Source organism: Sorex araneus, chromosome 1 (genome assembly GCF_027595985.1).
Source record: "Sorex araneus isolate mSorAra2 chromosome 1, mSorAra2.pri, whole genome shotgun sequence".
NCBI classification, from domain to species: Eukaryota; Metazoa; Chordata; class Mammalia; order Eulipotyphla; family Soricidae; genus Sorex; species Sorex araneus.
In genome coordinates this window covers 256,929,566-256,948,255 of record NC_073302.1, presented here as the reverse complement: position 1 = coordinate 256,948,255, position 18,690 = coordinate 256,929,566, and the positions used below count along the sequence as shown (strand labels likewise).

Here is an 18,690-nt window from a genome sequence, read left to right as displayed (position 1 = left end):
TTAGAAGAATGATTTTCAAAATACCAATATGTAGGGGAAAGATAATAGCAGTTTTATAATGTTTTACTTGTCATAAAAAGTTTTTATTAGTCACAAAAAAAGAAAAAAAGTTTTTATTAGTCAGGTGAAAATATATTGAAGGGCTGATTTTTAGTGTGGAATTCAGCTGAGAAGTGGAAGGAGCTCTAGGGATTTAGAAGTCATTTTCCCTGGTGACTGAAGCATCAGTGTGGACATTAGCTTCTGAGAAAGGCCGGGTAAGCCCAACAGAGGGATGAGAAAGGGTCCCACAGAATGCCAGCTTTAAAGGATGGGACTGAGTGGTAGCCATCTCTATAGACTGAACTAAGCCATATCCCCACGCCGGCTGAGAAGAAATATCCTTCTTTCTCGGGAAAAAACGCGGCGTGGCATTAACCATAGTATGATGTCCATTAAGCTGACACGGACCTGGTGGCGTGGGAATCGGATGCAAGGGAATAAATTATTATGTACTTGGAACAGCGGGACGCTGGTGGAACCTTGAGCCGGGGCCGATACCAGCGTATTACTTTTGGTTCCAGAAACTGCTTGCAGACATTATACCAGACTATCAACTAAGCTAGAGCCCCACGCCGGCTGATGACGAGAAATAACCATCTCTTTTGGTTTGTTTCCCTTTGTCAGGCAGCGTGGTGATTACTAAACAGGCGTGATCTCGGTGGCGCGGGACGAGGGGGGAAAAAAATAGAAAAGTTATGTAACAAACAGCGGGACTTAATATCTCTACATTCTCAGCAATGGAGAGCCATCAAATGCTTCCTTGACAGTGGGACTGTCTTCTCTTTTTTGGGGGGAAACCCTAGCAACAATAGTGAATTATGTGTTGAAACATGGACTGTAACCAAGATAAAGCGTAAACGAAGTGAAACTTATCACTTACAAGGGCGGGGACTGGGGGGGTGGGAGGGGGCGGGAGGTATAATGGGGTGGTTGGTGATGGAATATGGGCACGGGTGAAGGGAAGGGTGTTTGAGTACTGTATAACTGACATAATCATGAGAACTTTGTAACCCTCCACATGGTGATTCAATAAAATTTAAATTAAAAAAAAATAAAGGATGGGACTGAGAAAACGAACCAATGAATAACTTTTGAGTAATGGAGGAGTTAGGAGAACCATAAGAGTATTATGATATAGCATATTGGGGGGAAGGAGATGAATGTGGAGGCCTATTTATAGATATCTGACTATACAGCAGGTATATCCAATATGGATTGTTTTTGTGGTGTTGGAATTTTGGTTCAGGGGCCAAACATGGCGGTACTCAGGGCTTACTTGTGGCTCTGTTCAGGTAGCACTCCTGGCAATGTTCGTGCAGTCATATGTGAAGCTGGGGGTCTAACAGAGCAGCGCCATGCAAGGTAGTTAGTTGCCTTACCCTGCTGTTTTATCTCTTGGGCCCTGTGAATAATATATTTTTAAAACTTCATTTTAAAAATAAATTGTTTTTGTTAAGGCACTGTGATTTACAAAGTTGTTCTTGATAGAGTTGTTTCAGACATACATTGTTTCAATGCCAGTTCCACCCCCAGTGTGACCTTCCTTCCACCACGGTCAGCTTCCTTCCCTCTGGCAGACATGGAACAGATTTAGTTCATATTGCTTGCTCCAGCAAAACTGAAAGGAACAGCAAGTGGAGTTATCAAAAACTAAAGTCAATAAAGTCAATTTTTGAGGATTGATTGCTGTATGATTTTAACCTGCATAAATAGAGAAATACAAATAACTTAATAAAACATAATGCCCATTTTTATTTACATAAATAAGTTTTCAACTTGGGCATCTAAAGTATGTTGCATTAAATTTTATTTCATATCAGATCTCTTTGTAATTATTATGTCTTTTTTGTCAAATAAATTAAAAAATCTGTGCTAATATATTTTAGAGTTTATATGTAATTAGTGAAATCTACAAATGTAAATTTTAGAATGAAACGAATTAAGGAAATTTAAATGGAATATCAATAGGCATATAAAAGTAGAAAGTGTTTTATTCTAATAAATAGAATATTAGCTTTATAGGCATTGTTTAAGTGTCTGCAGTAAGTAAAAAAAATATCAATAAAAATCTTTGGATATAAAAGACTAATGAGATATAGAATATTCAAGAGAACTAAGATGCTAATTCATTGTTGAAAATATGTTGAAAATGTATAAAATCCCCCAGCGTGCTAGAGTAAACACATTTTACTCCTTTCTTAACCTTGTAGAGGGCATCCATACGCACCATTGTGAGTGCTGTGCTCTGTACCAGGTGCTGGGAAGTTCATCCATTCCTTCAAAGAAAGTCCATTAATGCTTCTTGCAAAACTGGTTTCAAGGCTATGAATTCCCTAAACTGTCCTTGAAGCTCTGTATGGTTCCTTTAGAGTGAATGGTAATCTAGCTGGAGACTGTATTCTTGGTGAGATGTGCATTTTGTGCTTTTGTATTCTATCCCTCCCTTCTCCTCTGGCTCATAGGGTCTCTTTTCATAGATCCACTATGACTCTTAGGGGGGTTTCTTTTATGTAAATTCCTTTTTGTACTTGCAGCTTTCAATATTTTGTCTCTGTTTTTGTTTTTTTTTCATTCTAAGCACACTGTCTCTTGGAGTTTTCTTAGTTGAGTCTGTTTATGTTGGGACAGTTTATTTTCTAAAACTGTTGGTTTCAAATCCACTTTAGTGTGCTTAGTGCTCATGACAGTGTTGTAAGAAAAAAAGTAGGAGAGGGACAGACTTAGAATGATTGCCCTCATTCTAAGATACAAAAAAAACAAAACAAAACAAAACAAAACATAGTTGGAGACACATTACCCAACACACAGGGCCTGGGGAACTGACCCATGGTTGGAAACCTGCTACAAGTGATGGAAGGGGAAAACACAGTTAGGATAGAGAAGTTCATCATGACTGTGACAGCTGGAAATGATCACTCTGAACAAGAACTGAGTGCTGAAAGCAGGTAAAGGGATAAGCATGATAAAGTTCCAGTATCTGTATTGCAAACTATTGCCCAAAAGGAAGGGGAGAGAGGCAGGGGGAAGGGAGAGAAGGACAGAGGGTGAGAGAAAGAGGGAGGGAGAGAGGGGAAAAGGGAGAGAGGGAAGGGGGATCAGAGAGAGTGAGAGTGAGAGTGTCTGCTATAGAGGCAGGTTGGGGGGACTGGGGACATTGGTGGTGGGAAAAATACTTCACCAGTATTGGTGAAGGGATGATTGTTGGAACATTGCGTGAATGAAACCCAATCATAAACAGTTTTGTAACTGGGTATCTCATGGTGATTCAATAAAGACATTTTATAAAAAAATGGGAAAGAGAAAAATATATTAGTAAATTAATGAGTTACAAGTCTCACAATGGAGCCGTTACTGGTGCCTGCTCAAGCAAGTTGATGAACAACGGGACAACATTGCTACAGTGCTACAAAAGAAAAATGGAGGAGTCAGAGAGATGGTACAGCAGTCAAGTTGCTTGCCTTACATGCAGCTGACCCTGGTTCTCATTCCTGATCATTCCTCATCACACATAGAACATTAAGCTCTATCTGAAATGGTCCCTGAGTATTTCTAGTTGTAACCCCCAAACAACAAAACCAAGGCCCAGAAGAGTAAGCAGATGAGTCATTTACAAATGGAGACATTAATAATATCAGTAAAATAATAAAGTGGAGTTCTATTAAGTCTTACTGATAAACTTCAAACAAGTTTAAAATACAATAGGGTTTTGTAAGTAGGACTCAGGGAATTCAGTACAAATGCTTTGCTCTCTATTATTGTTACACAAAGTCACAATGATATTTAGGGACTTTTAAGAAAAATGCCAGGGTTGCAGATAACTCTGGGTGAGTTTGCTCTGTCGCGAGAAGAAGGTCACAGACTCCGTCTCTGCCTTTGTCTGCTTGCTTGCAAATGACTGATTTTGGTGGGACCTGGAGAAAGGCTGCCTGTGACTTAGCAAAATCTACCATGGCTTTCATAAAAAGTTTATGTTCTGCTGACAGATCATTAGAGTCATATTTCTTTATGAAGAATAGTGCTTTCATTTTCATCTTTCTCTTGTTTTCTTTTTTCTTTCCAGTTTGAAAAAGAGTTTACTGACCACCAAGAAACTCAGGCTCAGTTGCAGAAAAAAGAGGCAAAGATTAATGAGCTTCAAGCAGAGTTACAGGCTTTTAAATCTCAGGTAAAATACCATCTCTCCAGAATGAATTCTGGTATTGAAATCTCACGAGGAGAAAAAGGTCGTGTCAATATCTCTATAGCAATAAAATGTTTAATCTTTAATTTTACTTGTGTGTTTCCTCATATTGTTCATATGAATATTAAATTGTTTTTAAAATCACTTTGCTGCCTTTCCTTCCCCTGTTTTTTTTTTTAAGACTATCTAAACTTCTAGCAATTAATGTGCTTTCTTATGTTTCATTGGATTTTGTTTCCAATTGTCACACATCCTTTAAGAAATTAAGCATGAAAAATAAGAAAGTCTTTTACTCTTAAATTTGTCATTCATCGCTGATCTTTATCCCACTACAGGAAATTATTGCTCAAGCTATTTATTTTTCAAAACTTTCAGCCTTGGTACCTTGTGGTGAAAGATAACCTCTAGCTGAATGAGAACATTTTCTGATAATTTTTCAATTTCCAAAAGTAAACAGATTTAAAACATGACAAAAAGAGAGCAAATCTGGATTATGAATCAGATAGCTCACATACACCCTCTACACATAAAACATTTAGATTGCAAGAAATACATCATCTGCATGCTTTAACTGGGTGAGTTATGGGGTAGAATATTCATAGCTGAATTTTTCTATGTAGATTTATATATAGAATGATAAACAATACTAATTTTGTAAAGTTTTTCTTTTTCTTTTATCCTAATTTTATAGTTATGTGAAAATAATTTCAGATATAATATTTATTATGTTTGTATACTGGTTCCTATAGTATTGGCATTTTTTCTTTTGAATATACAGCAGATACTTAGTTTTTTTCCCCCTCATGAAATGCCTAAACATATTTAAGAGGCATCTATTTGTTAAAGTTCAATTTAGAGACAAAAATTTAAATTTATTAATACATGAGAAACATTGTTGTTTTCAGTGTTGTAAAAAATTACCACACTTTACTGAAATTTTCCATCTTTCCTCTTTGCTGTTGTCTCATATTAAAAAGAACATTTGATTAAGTCTCATATTTCAGAGTTATAGACTCTTAGTGAAATATTTATGACAAAATTTCTCTTTGTCTGAGCTAATCTAAACATAAAGACTTTTCTTTCTTTTTAATTTCACCCAGATGAAAGATTGCTTATAACTAAACCCTAAAACTTCTAGTTTATAAAAAAATATATCCACCATCTTTGGATGTATTATTTTTGTGTGTTCTACTTTAGTTGGTGGTGAATTGAAATTTTTGTAATTGCGGATTAAGGAATCTCCAATGCTTTAGATTATGCAGAATGAAGACTTTTTTTTCTTTTTTGCTTTTTGGGTCACATCCGGTGGTGCACAGGGGTTACTCCTGGCTCTGCACTCAGGAATTACTCCTCACGGTGCTCTGGGGATCATATGGGATGTTGGGAATCGAACCCAGTTTGGCCACGTGCAACACAAAAACGCGCTATCCGCTGTAGAGTTTAAGGCTACAGGTCTTACGGAGGATAACTGTTTTTGAAGCACCATTGGTACATTTAACGTATTGGTTTTTTTTCATGAGATATATACCTATGTTTAGAATATTTATCTTTGATTCATGCTATGAATATTCTGAAAGTTATTAATCAAGTGTTTCCTCTTTGATATAATTCCTTAAAATCAAGCATTGTTGAATGTTAATATATAATAGTTCGGGAGATAGTATAGAGGTTGACCTTCGTTTGTCTTTGGTACCTTAAGACCTCCCGAGCATCACTGATGGAGCTCCAGAGGCCCCCGCACACTCCAGGTGTGGCCCTGAGGGTCCCTGGCCCAGAGAACCCCAACAGCACAGCCTCCTTGCATTGAACTGCTGGTTGGGCTCTGGCTTCCCTGAGCACTTAGGACACCGCCCACCCCCTTTAACGTGCCCCTGCACAGGCTGATGAACAAAATAGATACAGTATCTGTGTCTAAACTCACAAGGGCTAGATTTAGTTCAGTCTTTACCAAATGCAGTCTTTTAGAGCAGAAATACAAAATATGTATCGGGTGTAATATAAAGTACATACATCCTTAAAATTTAAAGTACAGTGACTTTATCATCCTAACATATACCAAGCCATTCATGTTCTTTACACGGAATATTATTTCTGGGGGATGGGTAGGAGGGTGGGGTTTAAGGCAGTGCCTTGGGCTTATTTCTGGCTCTCTGTTTGGGGATCACTCCTGGTATTGCTCAGGGAATCAGATCTGCTGGGGATATAACCAAGGTTAGCCTCTTGCAAGGCCAAAATTCTAAATACCTGTATTATTCTAAACTTTTTTTTTCTTTTTGATTTGTGGTGTTATTACACATTGTGCTGGCTCAGATATCAAATTTTGGCTCTTTTACTTGATGTTTTCCATAATTGTGTCATGTAACTTTGAAATTGCTAGCCATTATTAACTGTCCAGCACTTACCAGGTAGTTTGCATATATAGGACTTAATTGAAGTTAGTAATTTCAAGGAAATGATGATAAATATATTATTTAAATACAGCGGTTGAGGTACTTTCCTTGCAAGCTTCTGACAGTCTGATCCCAGGCACAGCATCTAGACCTTTAAGCACTACCAGATTCAGAGCCAGGAGTACGCCCTGAGCAATGCTGGGTGTGCCGCCTAGCCCTACCCCCACAAAAAACGTGGTCCAAATGGGTTTCTAAAGGAAGGACCCAGGGATGGGAGTTGACATTGGCCTGTGTATGGAATTGTATGTAAAATTCACTTTGGAGGGTTTCCAAGAGGCCTCCTCTATGTATCAAGGGTTCCCAGATATATCATTACCTGCGTTTAGGGGCCCAACTAAGAATTTTCAATTTTTTTTCTCTCAAGGACAGAGGTATATTGTGGCATTGTTACTTAAGTTCCTTTTTGAAAACTGGATCTTTTATTTTTTAAAACTTTGTATAAATGCTAGGATGTTTCAGAGATGCTGTGCACAGATCCTTCCTCATGCGCCACCCTCTGGCTGTACCGAATCACGTGACTTTAGCTCCTTTCCTCCGGGAGATTTCCACTAGTATGTTCATCACTGCTTCAGCATGGGGAATACTATTGATGGCAGTTGTCTTTTTATTGAAACAAAACCTACAAATAGGTCAACATCCTTTCTGGTTAAAACCACACGAAACTATTTACATTCAGATAATATCTTATTTTTGATGCGTGTACTGTGACCTGTGGCGTTTAGTGTTCTTAGCTTCTTTGCTTTTTTTCCCCCCCTACAGTTTGGTGCATTGCCAGCAGATGCAAACATCCCTTTGCCTCCATCAACAGAAAATCCAAGTGGGCACCCGGCTCCTCCCCCTCCCCCACCAATGACCCTTTGTGGTGGAGCACCACCACCACCACCGCCGCCTCCTCCACCTCCCCCGCCTCCTCCTCCTCCTCCTCCACTTCCAGGAATGGTGCCCTTTGGCGGGCCTGTGCCGCCTCCGCCTCCCCTAGGATTTCTTGGCGGGCAAAGCTCTGCGCTACCTCCGAACTTGCCGTTTGGGTTAAAGCCAAAGAAAGAATTTAAACCTGAAACCAACATGAGAAGATTGAATTGGTTAAAGGTAACCAAAGCGATTGGAAGGAAATATGATGTTACCTAGGTTAAAATTTAATTTCGTGTTTACGGATATGTCCCAGGGGAATCCTGGCCCACGTTATGAAAAGCAGACAATAGTATGATTGTCGTTATTTTAATTAGAAGAGTTGAGAAAAAGCCCTTTGGTATTCACAAAAGCTTTGTGAAATTTTGTGGGTGGGAGTCAGTATCACTTTTACATAAGATTTGTCTTGTGATTATATTGGTTGTTCAATCTTGCTGTGATTGAACACAATGCTTATGAAATATAGAAAAAATAGCATTCTTAGGGACTTTTCTGAGTTACCACCACCGGAAAATGTCCTGTTAGTTTTCAGACAATATTTAGTTCAGGATTCTGTAGAAAGCTGATACGTTGGTCATACAGCCTTATGAAGTGGTGTAGAAAACTATTATTTTCATTGTTGTTGTTACTCTCTTCCCCTGTGATTCATGACCCCATGTACAGAGCAATGTATCCTGTAGTTCAAGAATCACTGTTCACAGGGATATTGTTAAAAACTTTGAAAAAGATAACGTGAGAAGATGCAAATTTTATTTTATTTGGCATCGGGTTACCTATTTATTTGATCATGAAAGTGTTTGTTATTTCCCTGACTGCCAATAAAACTTTAACTTCCTGCATTATTTATATTTCGTCAAACACACCTCGGGATAATGTCTTGGAGGGGTTACTTCATAAACATCTTCTGGTAGCTATGGGGAACTGGGTTTGTGTATGGTGATTGGGCTAGGTCTAATAACATATGCAATTGTTTCTGAACATTTCTTCCTTCTGATTGCAGATCAGACCTCATGAAATGACTGAAAACTGTTTTTGGATAAAAGCAAATGAAATTAAGTATGAAAATGTGGATTTGCTTTTGAAACTAGAGAATATATTTTGTTGCCAACAAAAAGGTGAGTCTAACGTGGTGATTGTTTTCTAATTTAAATTTTTAAAATTACTGCAAGGTAACATGATTGCAATCATGTTCAAGTTTATGGTGTTGATGTACAAAAGCAACTACACCCTTATCCCAATAATTGTAGCATTTTTTACTCCAATTGTTTTTTTTACTGTTGACCTCTAGATAGCATTCAATTCTGCATAGTGGTATTTTTACCTTATTAATTGGTAAATTAATATAATGAAGGGCTAAACATGTGAATTTTATTATAAGATGTCAAATGAGCATTTAAAAATGTAAGTTCCTAATGGGATATTTTTTGTTAAATTCTTCAGGTAATACTTTGTTGAAGATACAGAGATTAGATTTTCATAAAGAGGGGAATTTTGGCATGGGAATTTAATTTGTGAGAAAAAACAAAAACAATATGAGAGCATGCCTCTAGTCAGATTTTTACACAGTGTAAAGTAAATTTTACTTTAATATAAAGTGATCATCACATAATTTAATCAGTATGGCTCCCATGGGGCAGTAATATTGAATCATAGAGTATCTTGAAAGCAAGCTTGAAATAGAAATATATGAGTAGGTTATATGATCTTTTCATTATAAGAATGGAATTCATTTTCCAAATTGCGTTATAATAGCTTTTACCTGTGCAATTTGAATAAAAAAATTTAGATATTACTTCTGTCTCAAAATTGTTTATCTCATCTAATCTCATGGGCTTACCACTTGTATTGCAGGGCTTCTGTATTGTTAAGGTAATTTTAAAGTTTTATGTAATGCTTACGTCCTTTTTGGTTTACAGTAAAAAGCACTTAGATTAGTCATTATATCTCCAAAAAAGAATCTTTTCTGCCATTGACTTACAGAACTATGTCTCTGAATTTATGGTCACGAAAGGAATGGAGGAGAGGTTATTGTGGATGTAGAGGGAAGTCCTAGTGCAGATTAAAGTGTCTACTCTGTAGGAGGCACCATGCAGGATACTTAGTATGTTTGAGTTAATCTGATCCTCAGAACAACCAGGGTAACAGGGCAGATACATCATCATCATCATCATCATCATCATCATCATCATCATCATCATCATCATCATCATCATCCCGTTGATTGTTGAATTTCTCAAGCGGTCTCAGTAACAACTCCATTCGTCCTAGCCCTGAGATTTTAGGAACCTCTCTTTACTCGTCCTTCCCAATGATGCTGCATTGGAGGCTCTTTCAGGGTCAGGAAAATGAGACCCAGCTTCTTACTGGTTTGGGCATATTAATACACCATGGGGACCTTGCAAGGCTCTCCCATGTGGGCAGGAAACTCCCGGTAGTTTGCCAGGTTCTCCCAGAGGAGAAGTAGGCTATAAGATTCTTTGAAATGCCTTCTAAAAATGTAATTTTTTAATTTGTAATTATTCTGGTAAAAAAATTAGTGAGAAACTATGTAATATTACTGTTAATTAATCAGTGTAGCTTTCTAGAATTTGTGGTAAATTCAGAGCTATTAACAGATGTACTTTCACACCATTGATATTGACCATAATAGTAAAAATGATTTATTTTGATCTTTGAAATCAGGGGGATTTTCTTAGTAAACTTTTCCTTGGAAAATTTGTGAAATAAGCAGATCTTAATCTTACCTTTTGATTATGGAGAATCAAAATTTCCTTTGAATAAGATTAGTGCACTCTTCAGGCAATCAAGGAAAATATAAGGCAGTTAAAATGCGTATTTACATGTAAAACACTTCAGAATTTCAGATTTTATAATCGGGAATTGATTAGTTTTCCCTTTGCCTTCCAGTAGGTGCAAATGGTGGTGCCTAAAAGCTATTTAAGTAATAGTGGCATCCAGTGACTCTTTTTTTCCCCCTCTTTACTCTGATTACTTTCTTAATTAATGAGGCTCAAAAGGGAAACTTGTTAGCATGCCTTTAATTTAGCTGTAGTGTTAGTCCTAAATGAAATAATTGGAACTTTAAAAAAATTCCTAAGTCATCTAACTTTAGAGTTGAGATTCAAGGTTAAAAAAAAAAATGATGCATATAATGCCAGGTATAAAGGTTAAGGTGGCTTGTGGTCATTTTCTTCATGTTCCATTCTTCCGTTTCTTTGCTTTTTCTGCGTGGTGTCCATTGCCTATTTCCAGAGCCTTTTTCCCTTTGAGAAGCTGGCATAGCTTTCATTTCAGCTACATGCCTCCTCCTCTTTTCTCTGAGAGCGATGGTGAATAGGAAAGATGAGGAAGGTATGGATTATGACTCTGGATGATGCCAACATTTCATGAGATGGGCTATCAAAATTGACTACTTTTAGTCTGGAGTTTGAAGAATAATTACTAGGCGGAATTAGTCAAGTAGCCGTACGTTTTCTAATAATCGTTTTGTTGGAAAAGGCCATCCATTGCTGTTTTATGAAGTATGGCATAGACGTTTTTGTGAGTTAGATGGGAAGAAAAGTAACAGAAAGATGTCTAGGAGGCTCAGACAAGATAGGCCTGGTGGAGTGGGCCAATCATTCTCTCTTATCTCTTTGTTACTCTGTTGAGATTTAAACTCCAGTCTTAACATTTATTTGTCCTCCAAGGTTCCCAAGATTACTTTATTTGAATCAGTTTTGCTATTTCTGTATAATTCAAAATTAAACCTAATTACTTTTTTATTCTGTCTAGAATGGCTTGTAGTTTCCAATCTGTAGGGCAAGTGAAGATAACATTGACTATTCCTTGTTTAGATCACAACCTGACATGGAAGGTCAGAGGATTTAACTTAATAGAGGAGAATGAGTTTTTAGAGGAATGGCACATTTAAATTGCTGTAACACTTTGGGATAAGTATGAGGGCTATTTCTCTGATTACAAAGGCAGATTTCCCATGCTAGGCATTTGAATGATCGATGAAAAATTATTCTTATTAATCATTTGATATAGAAAAAGAAAACCATAATCCAGTCACTTAAAGAGAAATCTTGTGGGAGGGAACTAGCTGAATTGAGCACATGCTCTGACCACAGGGCACAGAGTTTGATCCCAAGCACTGCAAGGGCCACTGGGCACCTCTGGGGCTCTCCAAGTCTGACCCTAGGCCACTGAAGCATTAGCTGTGTGTTTGATTCCTAATTTAATAAAAAGATAAAAAAGTGGACAACCTTGACAGTTTTTCTCATGTTTTATTTCTTTTCTCATTTTGTAGCTAAAAAAATTTTATTTTCTGTTTTTATTTTTTTTTTAATTTTTTGCCCCATGCAGTGAATTTATTATAAACACCTTCAATGATAAGATCCAATTAAAGTTTTGTTTTAATTTTATTTTTCTAATCATAGTGCATGTGTGTGTGTTTGTGTGTGTGTATGTGTGACAATTGGTTCATTAGTGTTGCAGAGATTGAGGTGTGGCTCTGGGGGTCCAGAGTTTTTAAAGGTGTGGTACAACAGGAGTTAAAGTTATAACTGTTATTACTGGGTAGTGCTTTGGGGTGTGGGCTTGACTGCTAGCGCTTCCAGGAGGGGCAGTTAGCCCATCTTGACTCCAAGCAAAGCTTGGAGATTTCAGTCACAAGATTCGCATACCTGATTTTCCTCACCAGATTAATTTCTGGGTGAGGCTCTTTCCCAAGACAGTGACTTCCAGCCAGGGCTGTGGTCTCATATGATTTTGATGTTTATTAAGTGTGACTTTTTTCTTGTAGTTTGCTTTAGGATTTTATTTATTTATTTATTTTTAATTTTCATATTAGTGAATAACTGTGGGGTACAGTTTTACAAAAAATTTACAGACTTTCGTAAATCTTTTGCGTTTCAGTCATACTATGATCGAGTTCCCATCCTTCTACCAGTGCCCATTCTCCACCACCAATGATCCCAGCACACCACGCCTCCCCCCCCCCCCCCCCCCCGCAGCCTCTGTGGCAGGTGATTTTGTTCTTTCCTTTTGGGTTTTGTAGTTTGCATTAGAGGCATTGAGTGGCCATTGTGTTTGATCTATAGTCTACATTCAGTTCCCATCTCCCAACCCCAGCTGGTCATCCAAATACCCTTTACTTGGTGTTCCCTTTTCTATCTGAGCTGCTGGTTCCAAACCATGGGGTAAATAAACCTCCTGGTCTTTATCTCTACCATTCTTGGGTGTTAGTCTCCCATTCTGTTACTTTATATTCCACAGATGAGTGCAATCTTTCTATGTCTCTTCCTCTCTTTCTGATTCATTTTACTTAACATGATACTTTCCATGTTGATCCATTTTTTTTGCAAACTTCATGACTTCATCTTTTTTTAGGGGCTGGAGCAATAGCACAGTGGGTAGGGCATTTGCCTTGCAAGCGGCCAACCTAGGTTCGATTCCTCTGCCCCTCTCAGAGAGCCCGGCAAGCTATCCAGTGTATCTTGCCCCATGGCAGAGCCTGGCAAGCTACCAGTGGTGTATTTGATATGTTGAAAACAGTAACAACAAGTTTCACAATGTAGACATTACTGATGCCTGCTACAGCAAATCAATGAGCAATGGAATGATAGTGATACAGTGATACATTTTTTTAACAGCTGCATAGTATTCCATTGTGTAGATGTATCAAAGTTTTTTAACCAGTCATCTGTTCTTGGGTACTCAGGTTTTTTCCAGATTGCTTTAGGATTTTAACCTTTACTTTTTTGTGAGCTTGTAGATTTTTTGTTTATAATATCTCAAACCAATAATAAAAAAATAACTAAGAATACCTTCTGGGTTCCTGTGGTGGACTGGTTCCAAAGGTGGGATATGTTCACATATTCTCTTAATCTTTTCTATATTTCTACTGAAGTTTTCCTCCTGCAAAATAATTTTATCTTGGCATAATACCATCCTACCCTACCTACTCAGAGGCACAGCAACATACCTTTGGCAGAAGCTTGGCCTTTCCTTTTAACTCATCTTACACCTCTTTCCTCCTTTAGGCTAGATTTTATTTCTGTTTTTTAAAATGGTCTTTTCCCTCTGACACTGGTAACATTACTGCTTCAGTGGAAGTACCTTGTGTCATTTCTTTAGTATCTTTCACTGTCCTTTTATGTGAAATGGACCTTTCTTTTCTAATGCATATCTATCATATTCTCTTTGATAGCTTATTTGACTAATATGATGTTGTTTCCTTGCTTCTCTCGGTTCTAAATTTTTGAGATACTCTTAGCTCTGCATATTTAAAACTTTTCCCAAAATAACAAGATTTTTTTTTTAGATCCCTTTAATTTTCTTCCTCTCCTCATTCATTTCTCTTACATTTTCTCTTTCGTATAGTAGCATACTGCTGTTGAAGTCAATGTATATTTAATAGGTACACATTGTTAGGTCTTGCATTTGGCATGGGCCACTAGTGAGGGGAGGTGACGTGTTGCTATTACAGTCTTAGTGAGACTCAAGTTCTGATTTGATACATCAAAATGAAGAGTGGAACAACAAATGCTGATTTTGATTTTAGAAAAGACGGCCATATTTTTCTGTCTTCAGCTTCTGTTAAGACTTAACAAGGTTATAAAAGAACATTGTATATTCTCTGAAATTTAATCACAATATTCATATATGAACATTTGGTATCATCAAAATATGCTAATGACATACATGTTTTTTTTTTTAAACCAGATTGGAAGCATCTGTTGGTTAATTTTTATAGTCTGTTGGAAAATGGAGTGAAATATACTAACAGGTTATTGGTGTTGAATTAGTCAACTAAAATTAATATTAATTACTTTCATTATTCACAAACTGTTAAGGAAATAGGCATTAAAGAGCCTTCTGGAAGTATATGAATAGTTTTGTCCACTTGGACTGATTTTTTTCTTAACAAAAATATGATTTCACAAATTGTTAGCTTTCTGAAATAATCGTGTTTCATGGCAGGTGTATCATGTGCTAGATAGGGCCAATAAAGTGATTTATAGATTTTGTGTGTGTGTGTGTGTGGGTGCAACCCATACCTAGTGGTGCTCAGGGATAGTCCTGATTTTGTGCTCAGATATTACACCTATTTCTGTGCTCAGGGATCACCTGGTTTTGTGCTCACTTCTATGCTTGGAGAAACCACAGTGAGAGCTCGGCATCAAAATTGGGTTGTTAAGAGAGCAAGATGAATGCTCTACCTGCTCTATTACCGCTTTAGCCTGTGTAAATAATTTCTTAACTGAGTGGTTGTGGCATACGGAAGTAGTCAGTGGATTATATACTCTTCAAAGCAAACCAAGCTTAGATTTCTGATACCATGGTTCAGGGGATAAAGTATTGGGGTAGGAACTATCTCAAGCACAAGATTTTACTCAAGGATCTCACTTTGTTTTGAAACAGCGTATTCCTCTGTGTGAAGAGAGTAAAAAAAAAAAAAATCCTAAACTCTCTTGGGATTTTTACATTAAGATGAATATAATTTATAACAAATATGTTTCTTGGGCTGGAGTGATAGCACAGAGGATAGGGCATTTGCCTTGCAAGCGGTCGACCCGGATTGGATTCCTCCATCCCTCTCGGAGAGCCCAGCAAGCTACCGAGAGTATCCTGCCCCCATGGCAGAGTCTGGCAAGCTGCCTGTGGTGTATTTGATATGCCAAAAATAGTAACAAGAAGTCTCACAATGGAGATGTTATTGGTGCCCACTCGAGCAAATCGCATCTTATAGCTTCCTAAAAAATGTTCATTTAAGAATTTGTGAAATATTTATTTAAAGAGACTGGAAGAATTTTGTGGAGAGTTAAATTCTTCTGTAGAAATTTATCATTTAGTTCTTCTCTTTGTTGTATTCACAAGTGAACTAAAGACCTAAGATAGTTATGAAATATATCAGGATGTTTTTGTTCATTAGACAGTATCACATTGCTACCAATTGTATTGTGTTCTCAGTTAAGTTGCTAAAGAACCACCTTTATTCTAAAAGTTCTAGAGAAAAAGAACCTGGGGGGGGGGGAAAGAAGCTATAGAAAGTCATTTTAGCTTGGAACCACAGAAGACTCAAGTCAACAAAATTTCATGCTTAGTTATCTGGTCTATTGTTGGTATGGTGTAGTAGAAAATTAAAACTTTCTGCCAATACGGCTATTTCTTGTATATTTTCTGTGTTTAATATTTAAAAAAAAAAGAAAGAGTCTTGGAATTCTATATTTTAAGGGTTAGGAATGTAAAAATAGCTTCCACCCTCAGTTTCTCTTTTCCTTCTTCCAGTGGAGAAATGAATAAAATTAGTCTACTAGATTCAATTGTAATCAATTGACGATGGCAGTAGATGAGTTGGGTTTTTTGTCTCATATATTTTTGGTTCACTTTAGTATTTTAATTCTGGTATTAGTTTCAGTGGTGTTCTTGTAGTTATTATTTCTTAACAAAATCATGTAGTTTTGTTCCATTCCATTATCACATACATCTTTATCTCAAATTTTTTCTTTATTTCCCATATCTTCTGCCTCTCCGTTGTCGGATTACTCGAAGTACACTTTCCAGTTTCAGGCACTTGTTCTCTGTCTTATATGCATTATGTTCTTTCACTCAGGACTCACTCCTAATTAGTGCAGAGTACTATTCATCTTAAAGTAAAAGACTTGTCTTTCTGAGAGCACTACCTTATTTATTTATTTATTATTATTATTATTATTATTATTATTATTATTATTGGCACCCACACGGCAGAGCCTGGCAAGCTACCTGTGGCATATTCAATATGCCAAAAACAGTAACAAGTCTCACAAAAGAGACGTTACTGGTGCCTGCCCGAGCAAATCGATGAACAACGGGGTGACAATGATACAGTGATTATTATTGGCACCAGGAATCAAGACAAGAGTATCCCATGTTCAAAGTTTGCTCTTGGTGGTGGAACGGTGAAGGGATGGTGGTTTAATCAGTATTTGACTGTGACTTAAACCTGAAAGCTTTGTATTTTTTTTTCTTGTTTTCACGGTGGTTCAATAAAATATTTCTTTAAAAATAAAAAAAAATAATAAAATAAAAAAAATTAAAAAAAAACAAAAAAAAACAAAGTTTGCATGCTCCCAGTGAGCTGCATCCTTAGCCTGCTAGAATGTGCCACTTTATTCTCAATACTTTGCAAATCTGACTGTTCTACTTTATCTTCCTTTTGGCCTCCCAGGTCTACTTCCTCATTCAGTATTTGCTTGGCTTGAAGGAAAAAGATCACCCGAAATTAGCATTGCAACTTGATCTATCCCATGTTTAGAGCTCATAAAGTAATGATAGGGGAATCAAAAGTAGATGCTGCATGCTAGATTACAAGTTATTTATATAGAAACTTGATATTTGATAACTAATGTTTAAAATTATATTTTGTAACAAACAATGGAAGTTTTTTTATATATTTCATAACCTTAACTTTCACCTGTTAGATATCAATATTATATATATTCAAGTGTTTATGTTTTTCAAGGTTATATCATTTGTGCATATGATTAATACCATTTAATATATCCTGTGAATTTAGCTTTCATATATTTTACATTTTTCATACTACTTGAAGGCAAAGCCTGGCTATGAACCTTCAGTTGATGCAGCTTTAATTTGTTTAGGGTGTTATTGTTAACAGAAATGTATATTTTAAAGTGAGACACACTGTAGACCAGGAGTTCTTAACTTATGTAGAATTCAGGGATCTGTGAACTTGAATATGAAAAAATAGTCACTTGATTAGCCTTTAAATTCAATTTAGCTTTGCCTTTTATTGTACATAGGAAGCAGGCAGAGTAGTATCAACATCATTTCTACCAGTAGGGTTCATGTGTTTCAATATGATGACTCTTATTTATTTTCATAAGTCTTTATTCAAAATCTTGGTCATCATTAGATTTCTAGCTAGATATTATTTGATACATGAATGAAAAGCATTTATTGTTTCAGTCATCCAGCAAGCAAATGGAATATAGGAAATTTTTCCCCCCCAAATTGAAGCACTGTGGTTTACAAAGTAATTTGTAGTTGACTTTTTGACAATACTATATTGCAGCTCTGATCTCACCACCTGTGTCAATTTCCTTCTACCATTGTTCTCAGGTTTCCTCCCTGTCTATCCCTCCCCCTGCCCAGGTTACCCTCTGACAAGTACCTAAGTTCAGTTGTTCATGTTTGGGTCTCTTGATTTCAGTGTTGTTTCTGTGATTGGCATATTTGGCTTTATTTTTCCTTCACACCACCTTTGTACCTTAATCATCTGATCTGGCCCTTGTTGCTTCACATCTGTCTCTTCTTCTTCTCCCCTGCTTTTTCTGGGAACAGAGATTTTTGTCTTTTAGGAGACAGGGGACTCATACTGCACAGGGGGGAGAAAAAAACAGTTGGAATATTGGTACTGACTGGGAGAACCTTAGGGTCTGCAGTGATCCTGACAAATCCTCACCCGTCCCAGCTGGGAAGAATTTCTGGAGCAGAGCAAGTCTATGAGAATAGTCGCAGGTGGGTTCAGGGGACAGAACTTAGTCCTGCTTCTCAGTCATTAGAAATGGACAGGTGCGTTGTTGGAGAAGAGCATGGCCTGGGCTCAGAAGTCAAGAGTGTCTTGTCAGGGGACAAAGCTGGAACCTGATCGCCTAACTGCGCTGCTTCTGGCCCAGTGGAAGGTTCGTCGGTCATAGGAGCTCGGGCCGTATATCTGTGGCTGCCACACACCTGCGCGCATACTTCACAGAGGGGATTTTAATGCATTCTGATTGCTGCGGCTGAGTACAAATTGCCTTCTTTGAGATCCTATGTATTTTAATTTTTGCATTTGAAAATGATCCTGAGAAGGGGCCTAGAACCGAACACGGTGACAAGCCCGGCTGTAGCTTTTTGGATTTGCACAGGGGTGGGAGTGAGCTGAAGGCCACAGGCCCTTGCTCTGGCCTTTGCTGTTCCATTAGCATTCATGCTCTTTTTGTCTGGTGCTGCCATTTAATTCACGGGACCCCCTGGCTTATTTACAGTGAGAGATTCCATCCCACATAGGATAAATTTCCTGTGGTGGTTTCAACATCAGGTCATCCACTTTAACAGATAACTAGAATGGGTTTG

General features: G+C 37.4%; 1 protein-coding gene across 4 annotated transcripts in view; it reads left to right on the top strand.

Moving 5' to 3' along the window:
• Nucleotides 1–18,690, top strand: part of DIAPH3 (diaphanous related formin 3) — a 517,599-nt gene that overhangs the window by 194,905 nt on the left and 304,004 nt on the right. For all 4 annotated transcript variants that reach the window (XM_004603995.2, XM_055141227.1, XM_055141217.1 and 1 more), the window contains 3 exons: nucleotides 4,103–4,207; nucleotides 7,432–7,761; nucleotides 8,582–8,696. In XM_004603995.2, coding sequence (XP_004604052.1) covers nucleotides 4,103–4,207; nucleotides 7,432–7,761; nucleotides 8,582–8,696 — 550 coding nt within the window. The remainder of the gene's footprint in view (nucleotides 1–4,102; nucleotides 4,208–7,431; nucleotides 7,762–8,581; nucleotides 8,697–18,690) is intronic.